We start from the raw sequence: 18,299 nt of genomic DNA on the forward strand, positions 1-18,299 counted from the left end.
ACATTTGGGAATTGTGATCATTGGAAAAAAACACACTGACAATACAGAGCGATATTCAAAAAGCTCTATCTGCAGAAAACATTCAGCCAAACTAGTTAGTTATAGTCGGTAATAAAAGAATGACATGATCCCAATGATTGTGAGAGTATAGTTTTGTATTAGAATGTCCCTTTAATTTTTATGAATGAATCATTTATATCATCAACTACATTCTTATATATGAGTCACATCACACAATGTAACAAGTAGACTTACTATTATTTATTAGCTTTATAACTAGGGTTGTTAGCTGTCATCCACTGTTGGGTGATTCTGGGAAATGGTCAAGTGGGGTTATGATAAGATCTAGACTAAATCTAATGGGTCTGCAGCTCCTACGTATCAACCATATCCCCATATTGAATCTCAGATCCGACAAGATAGTCCCTGTTAGTTACATGCCCATGTCAGACCTTAAAGGGACAGTCTAGTCAAAATTAAACTTTCATGATTCAGATAGGGCATGCAATTTTAAACAACTTTCCAATTTACTTTTATCATAAAATTTGCTTTGTTCTTTTGGTATTCTTTGCTGCAAGTTAAACCTAGTTAGACTCAAACTGATTTCTAAACTGTTAAAAACCACCTCCTATCTCAGGGCATTTTAACAGTTTTTCACAGTTAGACAGAGCTAGCTCATGTGTGCCATATAGGTAACATTGTGCTCACATTCCCATGGAGCTATTTAAGAGTCTGCACTGATTGGCTAAATTGCATGTCTGTGAAAGGACTGAGTTAAGGGGGCAGTCTGCAGAGGCTTAGATACAAGATAATCACAGAGGTAAAAAGTGTATTAATATAACCGTGTTGCTTATGTAAAACTGGGGAATGGGTAATAAAGGGATTATCTATCTTTTTAAACAATAACAATTCTGGAGTAGACTGTCCCTTTAAGGCTGTGACACACTGCAAGCAATGCGGCTCGAGGAGAAATATCTGCTTTGCGCTGCGTCGCATCGCTTCTCAAGTTCAAATATTTCAACTCTGAGCACTCAGCTACGCGACCTGACGCAGCTGAGTGCTCAGAGATGAAAAGGCAGGACACACTGAGCGTGCACAGCTGCATTATCACATTGCACGCCGCTCTCAGTGTGTCACAGCCCTCAGACTATTTGCCCTGTAATCAGCCATTGGACCTCAGATCAAAGCCTGATGGCTGTAGTCCCTGTCAGATATAAGCAGTTAAAGGGATAGGAAATATAGTCATATAGAACATGTCATTTTAAGACACTTTTAAATTCACATTTATTTATTCAAATTTACTTTGTTCTTTTGGTATGCATTGTTGAAAAATAATATGTTCATATCATACGCTCTCGTGATTGGCTGACTAGATGTGTTTAGTTGTCTCTCAGTAGTACATTGCTGCTCCTTCAGCAAGGGATATAAAGGGGACAAAGCAAATTTGTTAATAGAAGAATATAAAGTTGTTTAAAATCCTATGCTCTATCTGAATCCTGAAACAAAGAAAATTGGGTTTCATGTTCCTTTAAAATACTGGACTATCTAAATAAGTACTTGACAATTAGTAATGGTGGTTGATTTATAATTATTGACAGCATATTATTATATGATCATATGTCGCAGTCAGATCACATGATTCAGTCACTGATTTGCCTTTGTGATTTCATATTCAAGATTTAATAAACTTGATTCAGATAGAGCATACAATTTTAAACAGCTCTCAAGTTTACGTCTATTAACATAATAATATATAATTTGCTTTGTTTTCTTTATTTACTTTGTTGAAGAGTATTCCTAACTAAGCTTTCAGGACTTCAGAAGTGTGCACGTGCCTTTAGCAATTTATGGCAGCAGTGCTTGCAACAATGTGCTGAATTATAAGTATTTCAAATTCTGATTTCTTACAGCCAGAGGGAATGAAAGTCCGTAAAAATATCCAGAGTGTTATTCTGGACCCAAGACGTTATGAAACAGGTACATTTGATCTTTTTTTCTCCATCTCTATTATGTGTCTTTTTTCTAGGTTGTCCTCTGTTTAGCTGCATCTATCTGTATTGTCTCCAGGCCTGCACACATCTCTTTATTCCCCTTAAAGGGAAAGTAAACACTTTTAAAATTGTAATATAAAATGCTTAATAATGCATCGTAAAATAACTATACAATATATTTTCAGTATTTATTTTGCTGTCCTTTCCTGTAATTTATAAGTCTAAAAACAGAAAACTAGACAAACACATGGCAGGCTTCACAAGCCAAACCTTGCCTCATATCTGTTCCTAGTTTGAGTTTATTATCTTTTCATTTATGCTGAAGCCAGACAATGAAAATTGTGTTAACACAATAACTGTGGCAAGCCCTGTCATCTTCAGACTCAAGTCCAGATTGGCTACACCAGTTAAGGAAAGTGGTAGGTAGATAGACCAATAAGAACAATTGCAGCAAACAAGATTTGTTTGTATGTTGGAACACTGCAAAAACAATTTACGTACAAAGTGTTTACTGTCCCTTTAAAAACAACTTAAAGTGATTATTATAAAGGGACACGTGCCATTTTAAATAATGATCTAACTAAATTCTATTATCTATTTTTCTTCATTCTCTTGGTATCTTTTGTTAAAAACCAGGTATGTAAGCTTAGGAGCATGCACCTGTCTGGAGCACTATATAGCAGCAGTTTTGCTAGAATGTTATACATTAGCAAGACCACTAGATAGCAGCACTACTTCCTGCGAGGTAGTGCTCCATACACCTACCTAAGTATCTTTTCAGCAAATGTGATAACTATTTTAAAATGATATGGTCTGTCTAAATAACAAAATAAATCTTTTGGGTTTCATATCCCTTTAATTTGTTTTGCTTTTGAAAAATTCCTGTGCTGAATAAAAAAAAAGGTATTAGTTTTTATGTTTTTGAAGATGTGTCACTGTACACCAATACAATTGTGGGAGTTAATTATATCAGCCAATGAACAGCCTGTCCCTAAGGAGGAGCTGCAAACACACTCTGTTGGTTTCAAAATAAGTTTACCAAAAACTTTTTTTCCCAAGCACTTATTGCTGCTTTTTTATATGAAAAATAAAATTCTTGAGTTGAATGTGTCTAATTTACACACAGCTATTTACTTTCGCCTAGATTTAGAGTTTGGCGTTAGCCGTCAAAACCAGCGTTAGAGGCTCCTAACGCTGGTTTTGGCCGCTCGCTGGTATTTGGAGTCAGTCAGGAAAGGGTCTAACGCTCTCTCCAACTGAAAGAAAAAAGCGCAAACAGGACTCAAGTGCAATAATAAACACAGTGACACCAGCGCTCTAAAATTTCACACTTACAATGTTTATTATTAAAAATAGCATTTCAAAACATCAAAACACGACTTTCGTCCTCAATATTCAAAATTTCAGAAACACTCTCCCTTCTGTGATAATACAGTTCGTTTTCCGTGTCCGCCGGAACTTAGAAAGTTTTAGGGGGAGGTTTGCTGTGCAAAATCCGGAAGCCCTGTGAGCGTATTCCTCTTAGGACTAGGGACTACGGATCCTCAGAAAGGTCACAACTCCTCTGCAAATACACCAACGCGTTTCATCTGCTATCGTGCAGACTTCCTCAGGGAGAATAATAGGTATCGTGATACCGGTTAGCCTTGAAACCTTTCAATATAAACCCTCCATTATTAACCTATTGGTTAAATGTCTTTCTGTTCAAAACACCGCCGGATACCTCAGGGTCCTAAAACCCCAAATTCTAAGGCACTTATAAAGAAAGTCTCAATAATTAAAATACATGCTGGTAAATTCATATCACGGCAAAATACATGTTTCATATATAGCGAATGAACAATTGATCCACATTTTAAAAAATTTATATATGTCTATAGTCAACATATACTACTGTTGGTAAAAATACTTGATAACTATGCCCTATATATACTTTGAACTGAATTATAACTTTAAAAGAAAACATCCAAAAGTATGAATTTCCATTAAGATACATTTAACATAATTCATATGATTTTTTTTAAAAACAGACAGAAGCATGAACATTATACAATCCTAAATATTCATCACCAGGAAAAGATTACAAAGAATTCATTTCTCACAATAAGATCAGGAGTAATTGTTCCCTGATAAAAATGAATTAAAAATTGATTAAAAATCGATTAAAAATGAGGAAAAATACGGGAAGAATGTTTTAATATTTAAATATTAAATATTTTTTAGTTTGCAGCCGCAACTTTTCCATACCGCAGATCCCCCTACGCCATTTGCGTATCCTATCTTTTCAATGGGATCTTTCTAACGCCGGTATTTAGAGTCGTGGCTGAAGTGAGCATTAGAAATCTAACGACAAGACTCCAGCTGCAGAAAAAATCCAGGAGTTAAGAGCTTTCTGGCCTAATGCCGGTTCATAAAGCTCTTAACTACTGTGCTCTAAAGTACACTAACACCCATAAACTACCTATGTACCCCTAAACCGAGGCCCCCCCACATCGCCGCCACTCTATTATTTTTTTTTAACCCCTAATCTGCCGACCGCACACTGCCGTCACCTACATTATCCCTATGTACCCCTAATCTGCTGCCCCTAACACCGCCAACCCCTATATTATATTTATTAACCCCTAATCTGCCGCCCCCAACGTCGCCTCCACCTACCTACAATTATTAACCCCTAATCTGCCGACCGGACCTCACCGCTACTCTAATAAATGTATTAACCCCTAAAGCTAAGTCTAACCCTAACACCCCCCTAAGTTAAATATAATTTAAATCTAACGAAATAAAGTAACTCTTATTAAATAAATTATTCCTATTTAAAGCTAAATACTTACCTGTAAAATAAATCCTAATATAGCTACGATATAAATTATAATTATATTGTAGCTATTTTAGGATTAATATTTATTTTACAGGCAACTTTGTATTTATTTTAACCAGGTACAATAGCTATTAAATAGATAATAACTATTTAATAGTTACCTAGTTAAAATAATTACAAAATTACCTGTAAAATAAATCCTAACCTAAGTTACAATTAAACCTAACACTACACTATCAATAAATTAATTAAATACAATACCTACAAATAAATACAATTAAATAAACTAACTAAAGTACAAAAAATAAAAAAGAACTAAGTTACAAAAAATAAAAAAATATTTACAAACATTAGAAAAATATTACAACAATTTTAAACTAATTACACCTACTCTAAGCCCCCTAATAAAATAACAAAGCCCCCCAAAATAAAAAATGCCCTACCCTATTCTAAAATTAAAATAGAAAAGCTCTTTTACCTTACCAGCCCTTAAAAGGGCCTTTTGCGGGGCATGCCCCAAAGAATTCAGCTCTTTTGCCTGGAAAAAAAAACATACAATACCCCCCCCCAACATTACAACCAACCAACCACCCACATACCCCTAATCTAACCCAAACCCCCCTTAAATAAACCTAACATCCTCCGGCTGAAGTCTTGATCCAGGCGGCGGCTGAAGAAGTCCATCTTCGGGCAGAAGTCTTCATCCTATCCGGGCAAAAGAGGACATCCGGACCGGCAAACATCTTCATCCAAGCGGCATCTTCTATGTTCTTCCATCCGATGACGAGCGGCTCCATCTTCAAGACCTCCGGCGCGGATCCATCCTCTTCTTCCGACGACTAGACGACGAATGAAGGTTCCTTTAAGGGACGTCATCCAAGATGGTGTCACTCGAATTCCGATTGGCTGATAGGATTCTATCAGCCAATCGGAATTAAGGTAGGAAAATTCTGATTGGCTAATGGAATCAGCCAATCAGATTCAAGTTCAATCCGATTGGCTGATTGGATCAGCCAATCAGATTGAGCTCACATTCTATTGACTGATCGGAACAGCCAATAGAATGCGAGCTCAATCTGATTGGCTGATTGGATCAGCCAATCGGATTGAACTTAAATCTGATTGGCTGATTCCATCAGCCAATCAGAATTTTCCTAGCTTAATTCCGATTGGCTGATAGAATCCTATCAGCCAATCGGAATTCGAGGGACGCCATCTTGGATGACGTCCCTTAAAGGAACCTTCATTCGTCGTCTAGTCGTCGGAAGAAGAGGATGGATCCACGCCGGAGGTCTTGAAGACAGAGGCGCTCGTCATCGGATGGAAGAACATAGAAGATGCCGCTTGGATGAAGATGTTTGCCGGCCCGGATAGGATGAAGACTTCTGCACGAAGATGGACTTCTTCAGCCGCCGCCTGGATCAAGACTTCAGCCGGAGGATGGACGTCTTCAGCCCCCGATTGGGCTTGGATCAAGACATCGGAGCCTGGACCGATCGGTTTTTATTTTTTGTACTTTAGTTAGTTTATTTAATTGTATTTATTTGTAGGTATTGTATTTAATTAATTTATTGATAGTGTAGTGTTAGGTTTAATTGTAGATAATTGTAGGTATTTTATTTAATTAATTTATTGATAGTGTAGTGTTAGGTTTAATTGTAACTTAGGTTAGGATTTATTTTACAGGTAATTTTGTAATTATTTTAACTAGGTAGCTATTAAATAGTTATTAACTATTTAATAGCTATTGTACCTGGTTAAAATAAATACAAAGTTGCCTGTAAAATAAATATTAATCCTAAAATAGCTACAATATAATTATAATTTATATTGTAGCTATATTAGGATTTATTTTACAGGTAAGTATTTAGCTTTAAATAGGAATAATTTATTTAATAAGATTTAATTTATTTAGTTAGCATAAAATTATATTTAACTTAGGGGGGTGTTAGGGTTAGGGTTAGACTTAGCTTTAGGGGTTAATACATTTATTATAGTAGCGGTGAGGTCCGGTCGGCAGATTAGGGGTTAATACTATTTATTATAGGGTTATTGAGGTGGGAGAGAGGCGGATTAGGGGTTAATAACTTTATTATAGTAGCGGCGAGGTCCGGTCGCTAGATTAGGGGTTAATAAGTGTAGGTAGGTGTCGGCGACGTTGAGGGGGGCAGATTAGGGGTTAATAAATATAATATAGGGGTCGGCGGTGTTAGGGGCAGCAGATTAGGGGTACATAGAGATAACGTAGGTGGTGGCGGTGTACGGAGCGGCAGATTAGGGGTTAATAATAATATGCAGGGATCAGCGATAGCGGGGGCGGCAGATTAGGGGTTAATAAGTGTAAGGTTAGGGGTGTTTAGACTCGGGGTACATGTTAGGGTGTTAGGTGCAGACTTAGGAAGTGTTTCCCCATAGGAAACAATGGGGCTGCCTTAGGAGCTGAACGCTGCTTTTTTGCAGGTGTTAGGTTTTTTTTCAGCTCAAACTGTCCCATTGTTTCCTATGGGGGAATCGTGCACGAGCACGTTTTTGAAGCTGGCCGCGTCCGTAAGCACCGCTGGTATTTAGAGTTGCAGTGGTGGTAAATTATGCTATACGCTCCCTTTTTGGAGCCTAACGCAGCCCTTCTGTGAACTCTAAATACCAGCGGTATTTAAAAGGTGCGGGGGAAAAAAAGCCAGCGTTAGCTACTCGGCTCGTTACCGACAAAACTCTAAATCTAGCCGTTTGTGTTCTTTTTTGCCTGCTCTGCCTACTTTGCTCCCCATATTCTCCCCGCGTTATGTTCTGGGATCTGTGTTTTCTTGCATCTACAGTTATTTGTTAAACGTTATTAATAATTTCTGCTCTAAATTCGTGTTGTTTTCTATTTTTCTTTGATTTATGTTCTGTATTCTCTTAATCATCTTATCCGTTTTATCTACAGTATATTATGTATTTTGTATTCAGCATATTATGTATTCTACAGTGATCTGCATTTTTCCTTCTGTGTTCTGCATTCTCTTTACTCTGTGATTACAGAGGTGGTTCCAAAAACCTTACTATATGGGGGGGGGGCACTCCTGGGTGGTGTCACAGATGTTCCACATATGGAGACAGGGAAAGTGGAGGTGTATTCCAGGACTGGAATTGGACCAAAAATAAGCAGAGCAGCCCACATCAGTTAGACCTCTGTTAGCTTAGTAACCATAATACCAGAGATCTCTCATCCGGTAGCACCTCTGCTTAACAAAAAAGAAAAAAAATATTTTCTGCTTTACAAAATAGGCAGATTGTAACAGTTTTCCTATTTTTACCAATATTAAGAGAGGGTGGTATATAGCAGCAAGGCCCACATAAGATCCTGGCCCACTGGAGATTGCCCTGTATGCCCCATCACCAGTCCGGTCCTGGAGTGCTCATTGGGGAGGGGGAAGTGGAATTTTGGTGTTCTGAGAGCAGAGCCAGGTGGTCTAGGTGTGTGGTTAGGTAGTTGTGGGACATGGCCTCCTAAAAGCACAGGGGCAGGGAGTATTCATTTTTAGCTTTTTTACCCTCCCCCTCAGCCGAAATGGGGGTGCAAAATAGAAGACAGGGGTGATTTGCAGTCCTTGCCTTCCCCCTTCTTTATATTGCACATTCTATTAGGTCAGAATTTTCAATACAAACGTTCTATATTGTGCGTTTTCTGTTCTTAGTATTCCTTATGCTGTATGTTCTGTATTGTGTGTTTTCTGTACTTAGTATTCCTTATGCTGTATGTTCTATATTGTGTGTTTTCTGTACTTAGTATTCCTTATGCTGTATGTTTTATATTGTGTGTTTTCTGTACTTAGTATTCCTTATGCTGTATGTTCTATATTGTGTGTTTTCAGTACTTAGTATTCCTTATGCTGTATGTTCTATATTGTGTGTTTTCTGTAGTTAGTATTCCTTATGCTGTATTTTCTATATTGTGTGTTTTCTGTACTTAGTATTCCTTATGCTGTATGTTCTATATTGTGTGTTTTCTGTAGTTAGTATTCCTTATGCTGTATGTTCTATATTGTGTGTTTTCTGTACTTAGTATTCCTTATGCTGTATGTTCTATATTGTGTGTTTTCTGTACTTAGTATTCCTTATGCTGTATGTTCTATATTGTGTGTTTTCTGTACTTAGTATTCCTTATGCTGTATGTTCTATACTGTGTGTTTTCTGTACTTAGTATTACTTATGCTGTATGTTCTATATTCGTTTGTGTTCTTTTTTGCCTGCTCTGCCTACTTTGCTCCCCATATTCTCCCTGCGTTATGTTCTGGGATCTGTGTTTTCTTGCATCTACAGTTATTTGTTAAACGTTATTAATAATTTCTGCTCTAAATTCGTGTTGTTTTCTATTTTTCTTTGATTTATGTTCTGTATTCTCTTAATCATCTTATCCGTTTTATCTACAGTATATTATGTATTTTGTATTCAGCATATTATGTATTCTACAGTGATCTGCATTTTTCCTTCTGTGTTCTGCATTCTCTTTACTCTGTGATTACAGAGGTGGTTCCAAAAACCTTACTATATGGGGGGGGCACTCCTGGGTGGTGTCACAGATGTTCCACATATGGAGACAGGGAAAGTGGAGGTGTATTCCAGGACTGGAATTGGACCAAAAATAAGCAGAGCAGCCCACGTCAGTTAGACCTCTGTTAGCTTAGTAGCCATAATACCAGAGATCTCTCATCCGGTAGCACCTCTGCTTAACAAAAAAGAAAAAAAATATTTTCTGCTTTACAAAATAGGCAGATTGTAACAGTTTTCCTATTTTTACCAATATTAAGGGAGGGTGGTATATAGCAGCAAGGCCCACATAAGAACCTGGCCCACTGGAGATTGCCCTGTATGCCCCATCACCAGTCCAGTCCTGGAGTGCTCATTGGGGAGGGGGAAGTGGAATTTTGGTGTTCTGAGGGCAGAGCCAGGTGGTCTAGGTGTGTGGTTAGGTAGTTGTGGGACATGGCCTCCTAAAAGCACAGGGGCAGGGAGTATTCATTTTTAGCTTTTTTACCCTCCCCCTCAGCCGAAATGGGGGTGCAAAATAGAAGACAGGGGTGATTTGCAGTCCTTGTCTTCCCCCTTCTTTGTATTGCACATTCTATTAGGTCAGAATTTTCAATACAAACGTTCTATATTGTGTGTTTTCTGTTCTTAGTATTCCTTATGCTGTATGTTCTATATTGTGTGTTTTCTGTACTTATTATTCCTTATGCTGTATGTTCTATATTGTGTGTTTTCTGTACTTAGTATTCCTTATGCTGTATGTTCTATATTGTGTGTTTTCTGTACTTAGTATTCCTTATGCTGTATGTTTTATATTGTGTGTTTTCTGTACTTAGTATTCCTTATGCTGTATGTTCTATATTGTGTGTTTTCTGTACTTAGTATTCCTTATGCTGTATGTTCTATATTGTGTGTTTTCTGTAGTTAGTATTCCTTATGCTGTATTTTCTATATTGTGTGTTTTCTGTACTTAGTATTCCTTATGCTGTATGTTCTATATTGTGTGTTTTCTGTACTTAGTATTCCTTATGCTGTATGTTCTATATTGTGTGTTTTCTGTACTTAGTATTCCTTATGCTGTATGTTCTATATTGTGTGTTTTCTGTACTTAGTATTCCTTATGCTGTATGTTCTATACTGTGTGTTTTCTGTACTTAGTATTACTTATGCTGTATGTTCTATATTGTGTGCTTTCTGTACTTAGTATTCCTTATGCTGTATGTTCTATATTGTGTGCTTTCTGTACTTAGTATTCCTTATGCTGTATGTTCTATATTGTGTGTTTTCTGTACTTAGTATTTCTTATGCTGTATGTTCTATATTGTGTGTTTTCTGTAGTTAGTATTCCTTATGCTGTATTTTCTATATTGTGTGTTTTCTGTACTTAGTATTCCTTATGCTGTATGTTCTATATTGTGTGTTTTCTGTACTTAGTATTCCTTATGCTGTATGTTCGATATTGTGTGTTTTCTGTACTTAGTATTCCTTATGCTGTATGTTCTATATTGTGTGTTTTCTGTACTTAGTATTCCTTATGCTGTATGTTCTATACTGTGTGTTTTCTGTACTTAGTATTCCTTATGCTGTATGTTCTATATTGTGTGTTTTCTGTACTTAGTATTCCTTATGCTGTATGTTCTATACTGTGTGTTTTCTGTACTTAGTATTCCTTATGCTGTATGTTCTATATTGTGTGCTTTCTGTACTTAGTATTCCTTATGCTGTATGTTCTATATTGTGTGTTTTCTGTACTTAGTATTCCTTATGCTGTATGTTCTATATTGTGTGTTTTCTGTACTTAGTATTCCTTATGCTGTATGTTCTATATTGTGTGTTTTCTGTACTTAGTATACCTTATGCTGTATGTTTTATATTGTGTTTTCTGTACTTAGTATTCCTTATGCTGTATGTTTTATATTGTGTGTTTTCTGTACTTAGTATTCCTTATGCTGTATGTTCTATATTGTGTGTTTTCTGTACTTAGTATTCCTTATGCTGTATGTTCTATATTGTGTGTTTTCTGTACTTAGTATTTCTTATGCTGTATGTTCTATATTGTGTGTTTTCTGTACTTTGTATTCCTTATGCTGTATGTTCTATATTGTGTGTTTTCTGTACTTAGTATTCCTTATGCTGTATGTTCTATATTGTGTTTTTTCTGTACTTAGTATTCCTTATGCTGTATGTTCTATACTGTGTGTTTTCTGTACTTAGTATTACTTATGCTGTATGTTCTATATTGTGTGCTTTCTGTACTTAGTATTCCTCATGCTGTATGTTCTATATTGTGTGTTTTCTGTACTTAGTATTCCTTATGCTGTATGTTCTATATTGTGTGCTTTCTGTACTTAGTATTTCTTATGCTGTATGTTCTATATTGTGTGCTTTCTGTAGTTAGTATTCCATATGCTGTATTTTCTATATTGTGTGTTTTCTGTACTTAGTATTCCTTATGCTGTATGTTCTATATTGTGTGTTTTCTGTACTTAGTATTCCTTATGCTGTATGTTCTATATTGTGTGTTTTCTGTACTTAGTATTCCTTATGCTGTATGTTCTATATTGTGTGTTTTCTGTACTTAGTTTTCCTTATGCTGTATGTTCTATACTGTGTGTTTTCTGTACTTAGTATTCCTTATGCTGTATGTTCTATATTGTGTGTTTTCTGTACTTAGTATTCCTTATGCTGTATGTTCTATACTGTGTGTTTTCTGTACTTAGTATTCCTTATGCTGTATGTTCTATTTTGTGTGCTTTCTGTACTTAGTATTCCTTATGCTGTATGTTCTATATTGTGTGTTTTCTGTACTTAGTATTCCTTATGCTGTATGTTCTATATTGTGTGTTTTCTGTACTTAGTATTCCTTATGCTGTATGTTCTATATTGTGTGTTTTCTGTACTTAGTATACCTTATGCTGTATGTTTTATATTGTGTTTTCTGTACTTAGTATTCCTTATGCTGTATGTTTTATATTGTGTGTTTTCTGTACTTAGTATTCCTTATGCTGTATATTCTATATTGTGTGTTTTCTGTACTTAGTATTCCTTATGCTGTATGTTCTATATTGTGTGTTTTCTGTACTTAGTATTTCTTATGCTGTATGTTCTATATTGTGTGTTTTCTGTACTTTGTATTCCTTATGCTGTATGTTCTATATTGCGTGTTTTCTGTACTTAGTATTCCTTATGCTGTATGTTCTATATTGTGTGTTTTCTGTACTTAGTATACCTTATGCTGTATGTTTTATATTGTGTTTTCCCTACTTAGTACTCCTTATGCTGTATGTTTTATATTGTGTGTTTTCTGTACTTAGTATTCCTTATGCTGTATGTTCTATATTGTGTGTTTTCTGTACTTAGTATTCCTTATGCTGTATGTTCTATATTGTGTGTTTTCTGTACTTAGTATTCCTTATGCTGTATGTTCTATATTGTGTGTTTTCTGTACTTAGTATTCCTTATGCTGTATGTTCTATATTGTGTGTTTTCTGTACTTAGTATTCCTTATGCTGTATGTTCTATATTGTGTGTTTTCTGTACTTAGTATTCCTTATGCTGTATGTTCTATATTGTGTGTTTTCTGTACTTAGTATTTCTTATGCTGTATGTTCTATATTGTGTGTTTTCTGTACTTTGTATTCCTTATGCTGTATGTTCTATATTGTGTGTTTTCTGTACTTAGTATACCTTATGATGTATGTTTTATATTGTGTTTTCCCTACTTAGTATTCCTTATGCTGTATGTTTTATATTGTGTGTTTTCTGTACTTAGTATTCCTTATGCTGTATGTTCTATATTGTGTGTTTTCTGTACTTAGTATTCCTTATGCTGTATGTTCTATATTGTGTGTTTTCTGTACTTAGTATTCCTTATGCTGTATGTTCTATATTGTGTGTTTTCTGTACTTAGTATTCCTTATGCTGTATGTTCTATATTGTGTGTTTTCTGTACTTAGTATTCCTTATGCTGTATGTTCTATATTGTGTGTTTTCTGTACTTAGTATTCCTTATGCTGTATGTTCTATATTGTGTGTTTTCTGTACTTAGTATTCCTTATGCTGTATGTTCTATATTGTGTGTTTTCTGTACTTAGTATACCTTATGCTGTATGTTTTATATTGTGTTTTCTCTACTTAGTATTCCTTATGCTGTATGTTTTATATTGTGTGTTTTCTTTACTTAGTATTCCTTATGCTGTATGTTCTATATTGTGTGTTTTCTGTACTTAGTATTCCTTATGCTGTATGTTCTATATTGTGTGTTTTCTCTACTTAGTATTCCTTATGCTGTATGTTCTATATTGTGTGTTTTCTGTACTTAGTATTCCTTATGCTGTATGTTCTATATTGTGTGTTTTCTGTACTTAGTATTCCTTATGCTGTATGTTCTATATTGTGTGTTCTCTGTACTTAGTATTCCTTATGCTGTATGTTCTATATTGTGTTTTTCTGTACTTAGTATTCCTTATGCTGTATGTTTTATATTGTGTTTTCTGTACTTAGTATTCCTTATGCTGTATTTTCTATATTGTGTGTTTTCTGTACTTAGTATTCCTTATGCTGTATGTTCTATATTGTGTGTTTTCTGTACTTAGTATTCCTTATCCTGTATGTTCTATATTGTGTGTTTTCTGTACTTAGTATTCCTTATGCTGTATGTTCTATATTGTGTGTTTTATGTTCTTAGTATTCCTTTTGCTGTATGTTCTATATTGTGTGTTTTCTGTAGTTAGTATTCCTTATGTTGTATGTTCTATATTGTGTTTTTTCTGTACTTAGTATTCCTTATGCTGTATGTTCTATATTGTGTTTTCTGAACTTAGTATTCCTTATGCTGTATGTTCTATATTGTGTGTTTTCTGTACTTAGTATTCCTTATGCTGTATGTTCTATATTGTGTGTTTTCTGTACTTAGTATTCCTTATGCTGTATGTTCTATATTGTGTGTTTTCTGTACTTAGTATTCCTTATGCTGTATGTTCTATATTGTGTATTTTCTGTACTTAGTATTCCTTATGCTGTATGTTCTATATTGTGTGTTTTCTGTACCTAGTATTCCTTATGCTGTATGTTCTATATTGTGTGCTTTCTGTACTTAGTATTCCTTATGCTGTATGTTTTATATTGTGCGTTTTCTGTAGTTAGTATTCCTTATGCTGTATGTTCTATATTGTGTGTTTTCTGTACTTAGTATTCCTTATGCTGTATGTTCTATATTGTGTGTTTTATGTACTTAGTATTCCTTATGCTGTATTTTCTATATTGTGTGTTTTCTGTACTTGGTATTCCTTATGCTGTATGTTCTATATTGTGTGTTTTCTGTACTTGGTATTCCTTATGCTGTATGTTCTATATTGTGTGTTTTCTGTACTTAGTATTCCTTATGCTGTATGTTCTATACTGTGTGTTTTCTGTACTTAGTATTCCTTATGCTGTATGTTCTATATTGTGTGTTTTCTGTACTTAGTATTCCTTATGCTGTATGTTCTATATTGTGTGTTTTCTGTACTTAGTATTCCTTATGCTGTATGTTCTATATTGTGTGTTTTCTGTACTTAGTATTCCTTATGCTGTATGTTCTATATTGTGTGTTTTCTGTACTTAGTATTCCTTATGCTGTATGTTCTATATTGTGTGCTTTCTGTACTTAGTATTCCTTATGCTGTATGTTCTATATTGTGTGTTTTCTGTACTTAGTATTCCTTATGCTGTATGTTCTATATTGTGTGTTTTCTGTACTTAGTATTCCTTATGCTGTATGTTCTATATTGTGTGTTTTCTGTACTTAGTATTTCTTATGCTGTATGTTCTATATTGTGTGTTTTCTGTACTTTGTATTCCTTATGCTGTATGTTCTATATTGTGTGTTTTCTGTACTTAGTATTCCTTATGCTGTATGTTCTATATTGTGTGTTTTCTGTACTTAGTATACCTTATGCTGTATGTTTTATATTGTGTTTTCTCTACTTAGTATTCCTTATGCTGTATGTTTTTATATTGTGTGTTTTCTGTACTTAGTATTCCTTATGCTGTATGTTCTATATTGTGTGTTTTCTGTACTTAGTATTCCTTATGCTGTATGTTCTATATTGTGTGTTTTCTGTACTTAGTATTCCTTATGCTGTATGTTCTATATTGTGTGTTTTCTGTACTTAGTATTCCCTTATGCTGTATGTTCTATATTGTGTGTTTTCTGTACTTAGTATTCCTTATGCTGTATGTTCTATACTTGTGTGTTTTCTGTACTTAGTATTCCTTATGCTGTATGTTCTATATTGTGTGTTTTCTGTACTTAGTATTTCTTATGCTGTATGTTCTATATTGTGTGTTTTCTGTACTTAGTATTCCTTATGCTGTATGTTCTATATTGTGTGTTTTCTGTACTTAGTATTCCTTATGCTGTATGTTCTATATTGTGTGTTTTCTGTACTTAGTATTTCTTATGCTGTATGTTCTATATTGTGTGTTTTCTGTACTTAGTATTCCTTATGCTGTATGTTCTATATTGTGTGTTTTCTGTACTTAGTATTTCTTATGCTGTATGTTCTATATTGTGTGTTTTCTGTACTTAGTATTTCCTTATGCTGTATGTTCTATATTGTGTGTTTTCTGTACTTAGTATTTCTTATGCTGTATGTTCTATATTGTGTGTTTTCTGTACTTAGTATTCCTTATGCTGTATGTTCTATATTGTGTGTTTTCTGTACTTAGTATTTCCTTATGCTGTATGTTCTATATTGTGTGTTTTCTGTACTTTGTATTCCTTATGCTGTATGTTCTATATTGTGTGTTTTCTGTACTTTGTATTCCTTATGCTGTATGTTCTATATTGTGTGTTTTCTGTACTTAGTATACCTTATGATGTATGTTTTATATTGTGTTTTCCCTACTTAGTATTCCTTATGCTGTATGTTTTATATTGTGTGTTTTCTGTACTTAGTATTCCTTATGCTGTATGTTCTATATTGTGTGTTTTCTGTACTTAGTATTCCTTATGCTGTATGTTCTATATTGTGTGTTTTCTGTACTTAGTATTCCTTATGCTGTATGTTCTATATTGTGTGTTTTCTGTACTTAGTATTCCTTATGCTGTATGTTCTATATTGTGTGTTTTCTGTACTTAGTATTCCTTATGCTGTATGTTCTATATTGTGTGTTTTCTGTACTTAGTATTCCTTATGCTGTATGTTCTATATTGTGTGTTTTCTGTACTTAGTATTCCTTATGCTGTATGTTCTATATTGTGTGTTTTCTGTACTTAGTATACCTTATGCTGTATGTTTTATATTGTGTTTTCTCTACTTAGTATTCCTTATGCTGTATGTTTTATATTGTGTGTTTTCTTTACTTAGTATTCCTTATGCTGTATGTTCTATATTGTGTGTTTTCTGTACTTAGTATTCCTTATGCTGTATGTTCTATATTGTGTGTTTTCTCTACTTAGTATTCCTTATGCTGTATGTTCTATATTGTGTGTTTTCTGTACTTAGTATTCCTTATGCTGTATGTTCTATATTGTGTGTTTTCTGTACTTAGTATTCCTTATGCTGTATGTTCTATATTGTGTGTTCTCTGTACTTAGTATTCCTTATGCTGTATGTTCTATATTGGGTGTTTTCTGTACTTAGTATTCCTTATGCTGTATGTTTTATATTGTGTTTTCTGTACTTAGTATTCCTTATGCTGTATTTTCTATATTGTGTGTTTTCTGTACTTAGTATTCCTTATGCTGTATGTTCTATATTGTGTGTTTTCTGTACTTAGTATTCCTTATCTGTATGTTCTATATTGTGTGTTTTCTGTACTTAGTATTCCTTATGCTGTATGTTCTATATTGTGTGTTTTATGTACTTAGTATTCCTTTTGCTGTATGTTCTATATTGTGTGTTTTCTGTAGCTTAGTATTCCTTATGCTTGTATGTTCTATATTGTGTTTTTTCTGTACTTAGTATTCCTTATGCTGTATGTTCTATATTGTGTTTTCTGAACTTAGTATTCCTTATGCTGTATGTTCTATATTGTGTGTTTTCTGTACTTAGTATTCCTTATGCTGTATGTTCTATATTGTGTGTTTTCTGTACTTAGTATTCCTTATGCTGTATGTTCTATATTGTGTGTTTTCTGTACTTAGTATTCCTTATGCTGTATGTTCTATATTGTGTATTTTCTGTACTTAGTATTCCTTATGCTGTATGTTCTATATTGTGTGTTTTCTGTACCTAGTATTCCTTATGCTGTATGTTCTATATTGTGTGCTTTCTGTACTTAGTATTCCTTATGCTGTATGTTTTATATTGTGCGTTTTCTGTAGTTAGTATTCCTTATGCTGTATGTTCTATATTGTGTGTTTTCTGTACTTAGTATTCCTTATGCTGTATGTTCTATATTGTGTGTTTTATGTACTTAGTATTCCTTATGCTGTATTTTCTATATTGTGTGTTTTCTGTACTTGGTATTCCTTATGCTGTATGTTCTATATTGTGTGTTTTCTGTACTTGGTATTCCTTATGCTGTATGTTCTATATTGTGTGTTTTCTGTACTTAGTATTCCTTATGCTGTATGTTCTATACTGTGTGTTTTCTGTACTTAGTATTCCTTATGCTGTATGTTCTATATTGTGTGTTTTCTGTACTTAGTATTCCTTATGCTGTATGTTCTATATTGTGTGTTTTCTGTACTTAGTATTCCTTATGCTGTATGTTCTATATTGTGTGTTTTCTGTACTTAGTATTCCTTATGCTGTATGTTCTATATTGTGTGTTTTCTGTACTTAGTATTCCTTATGCTGTATGTTCTATATTGTGTGCTTTCTGTACTTAGTATTCCTTATGCTGTATGTTCTATATTGTGTGTTTTCTGTACTTAGTATTCCTTATGCTGTATGTTCTATATTGTGTGTTTTCTGTACTTAGTATTCCTTATGCTGTATGTTCTATATTGTGTGTTTTCTGTACTTAGTATTTCTTATGCTGTATGT

At 34.2% G+C, this 18,299-nt stretch overlaps 1 protein-coding gene across 1 annotated transcript in view; it reads left to right on the forward strand.

Moving 5' to 3' along the window:
• Positions 1 to 18,299, forward strand: part of LOC128663759 (complement C3) — a 285,067-nt gene that overhangs the window by 172,319 nt on the left and 94,449 nt on the right. The window contains exon 22 of the mRNA XM_053718244.1: positions 1,911 to 1,977. Within this exon, the coding sequence (XP_053574219.1) occupies positions 1,911 to 1,977 (67 nt within the window). The remainder of the gene's footprint in view (positions 1 to 1,910; positions 1,978 to 18,299) is intronic.

The sequence above is a fragment of the Bombina bombina genome, chromosome 6 (assembly GCF_027579735.1).
Source record: "Bombina bombina isolate aBomBom1 chromosome 6, aBomBom1.pri, whole genome shotgun sequence".
Taxonomy (NCBI): domain Eukaryota; kingdom Metazoa; phylum Chordata; class Amphibia; order Anura; family Bombinatoridae; genus Bombina; species Bombina bombina.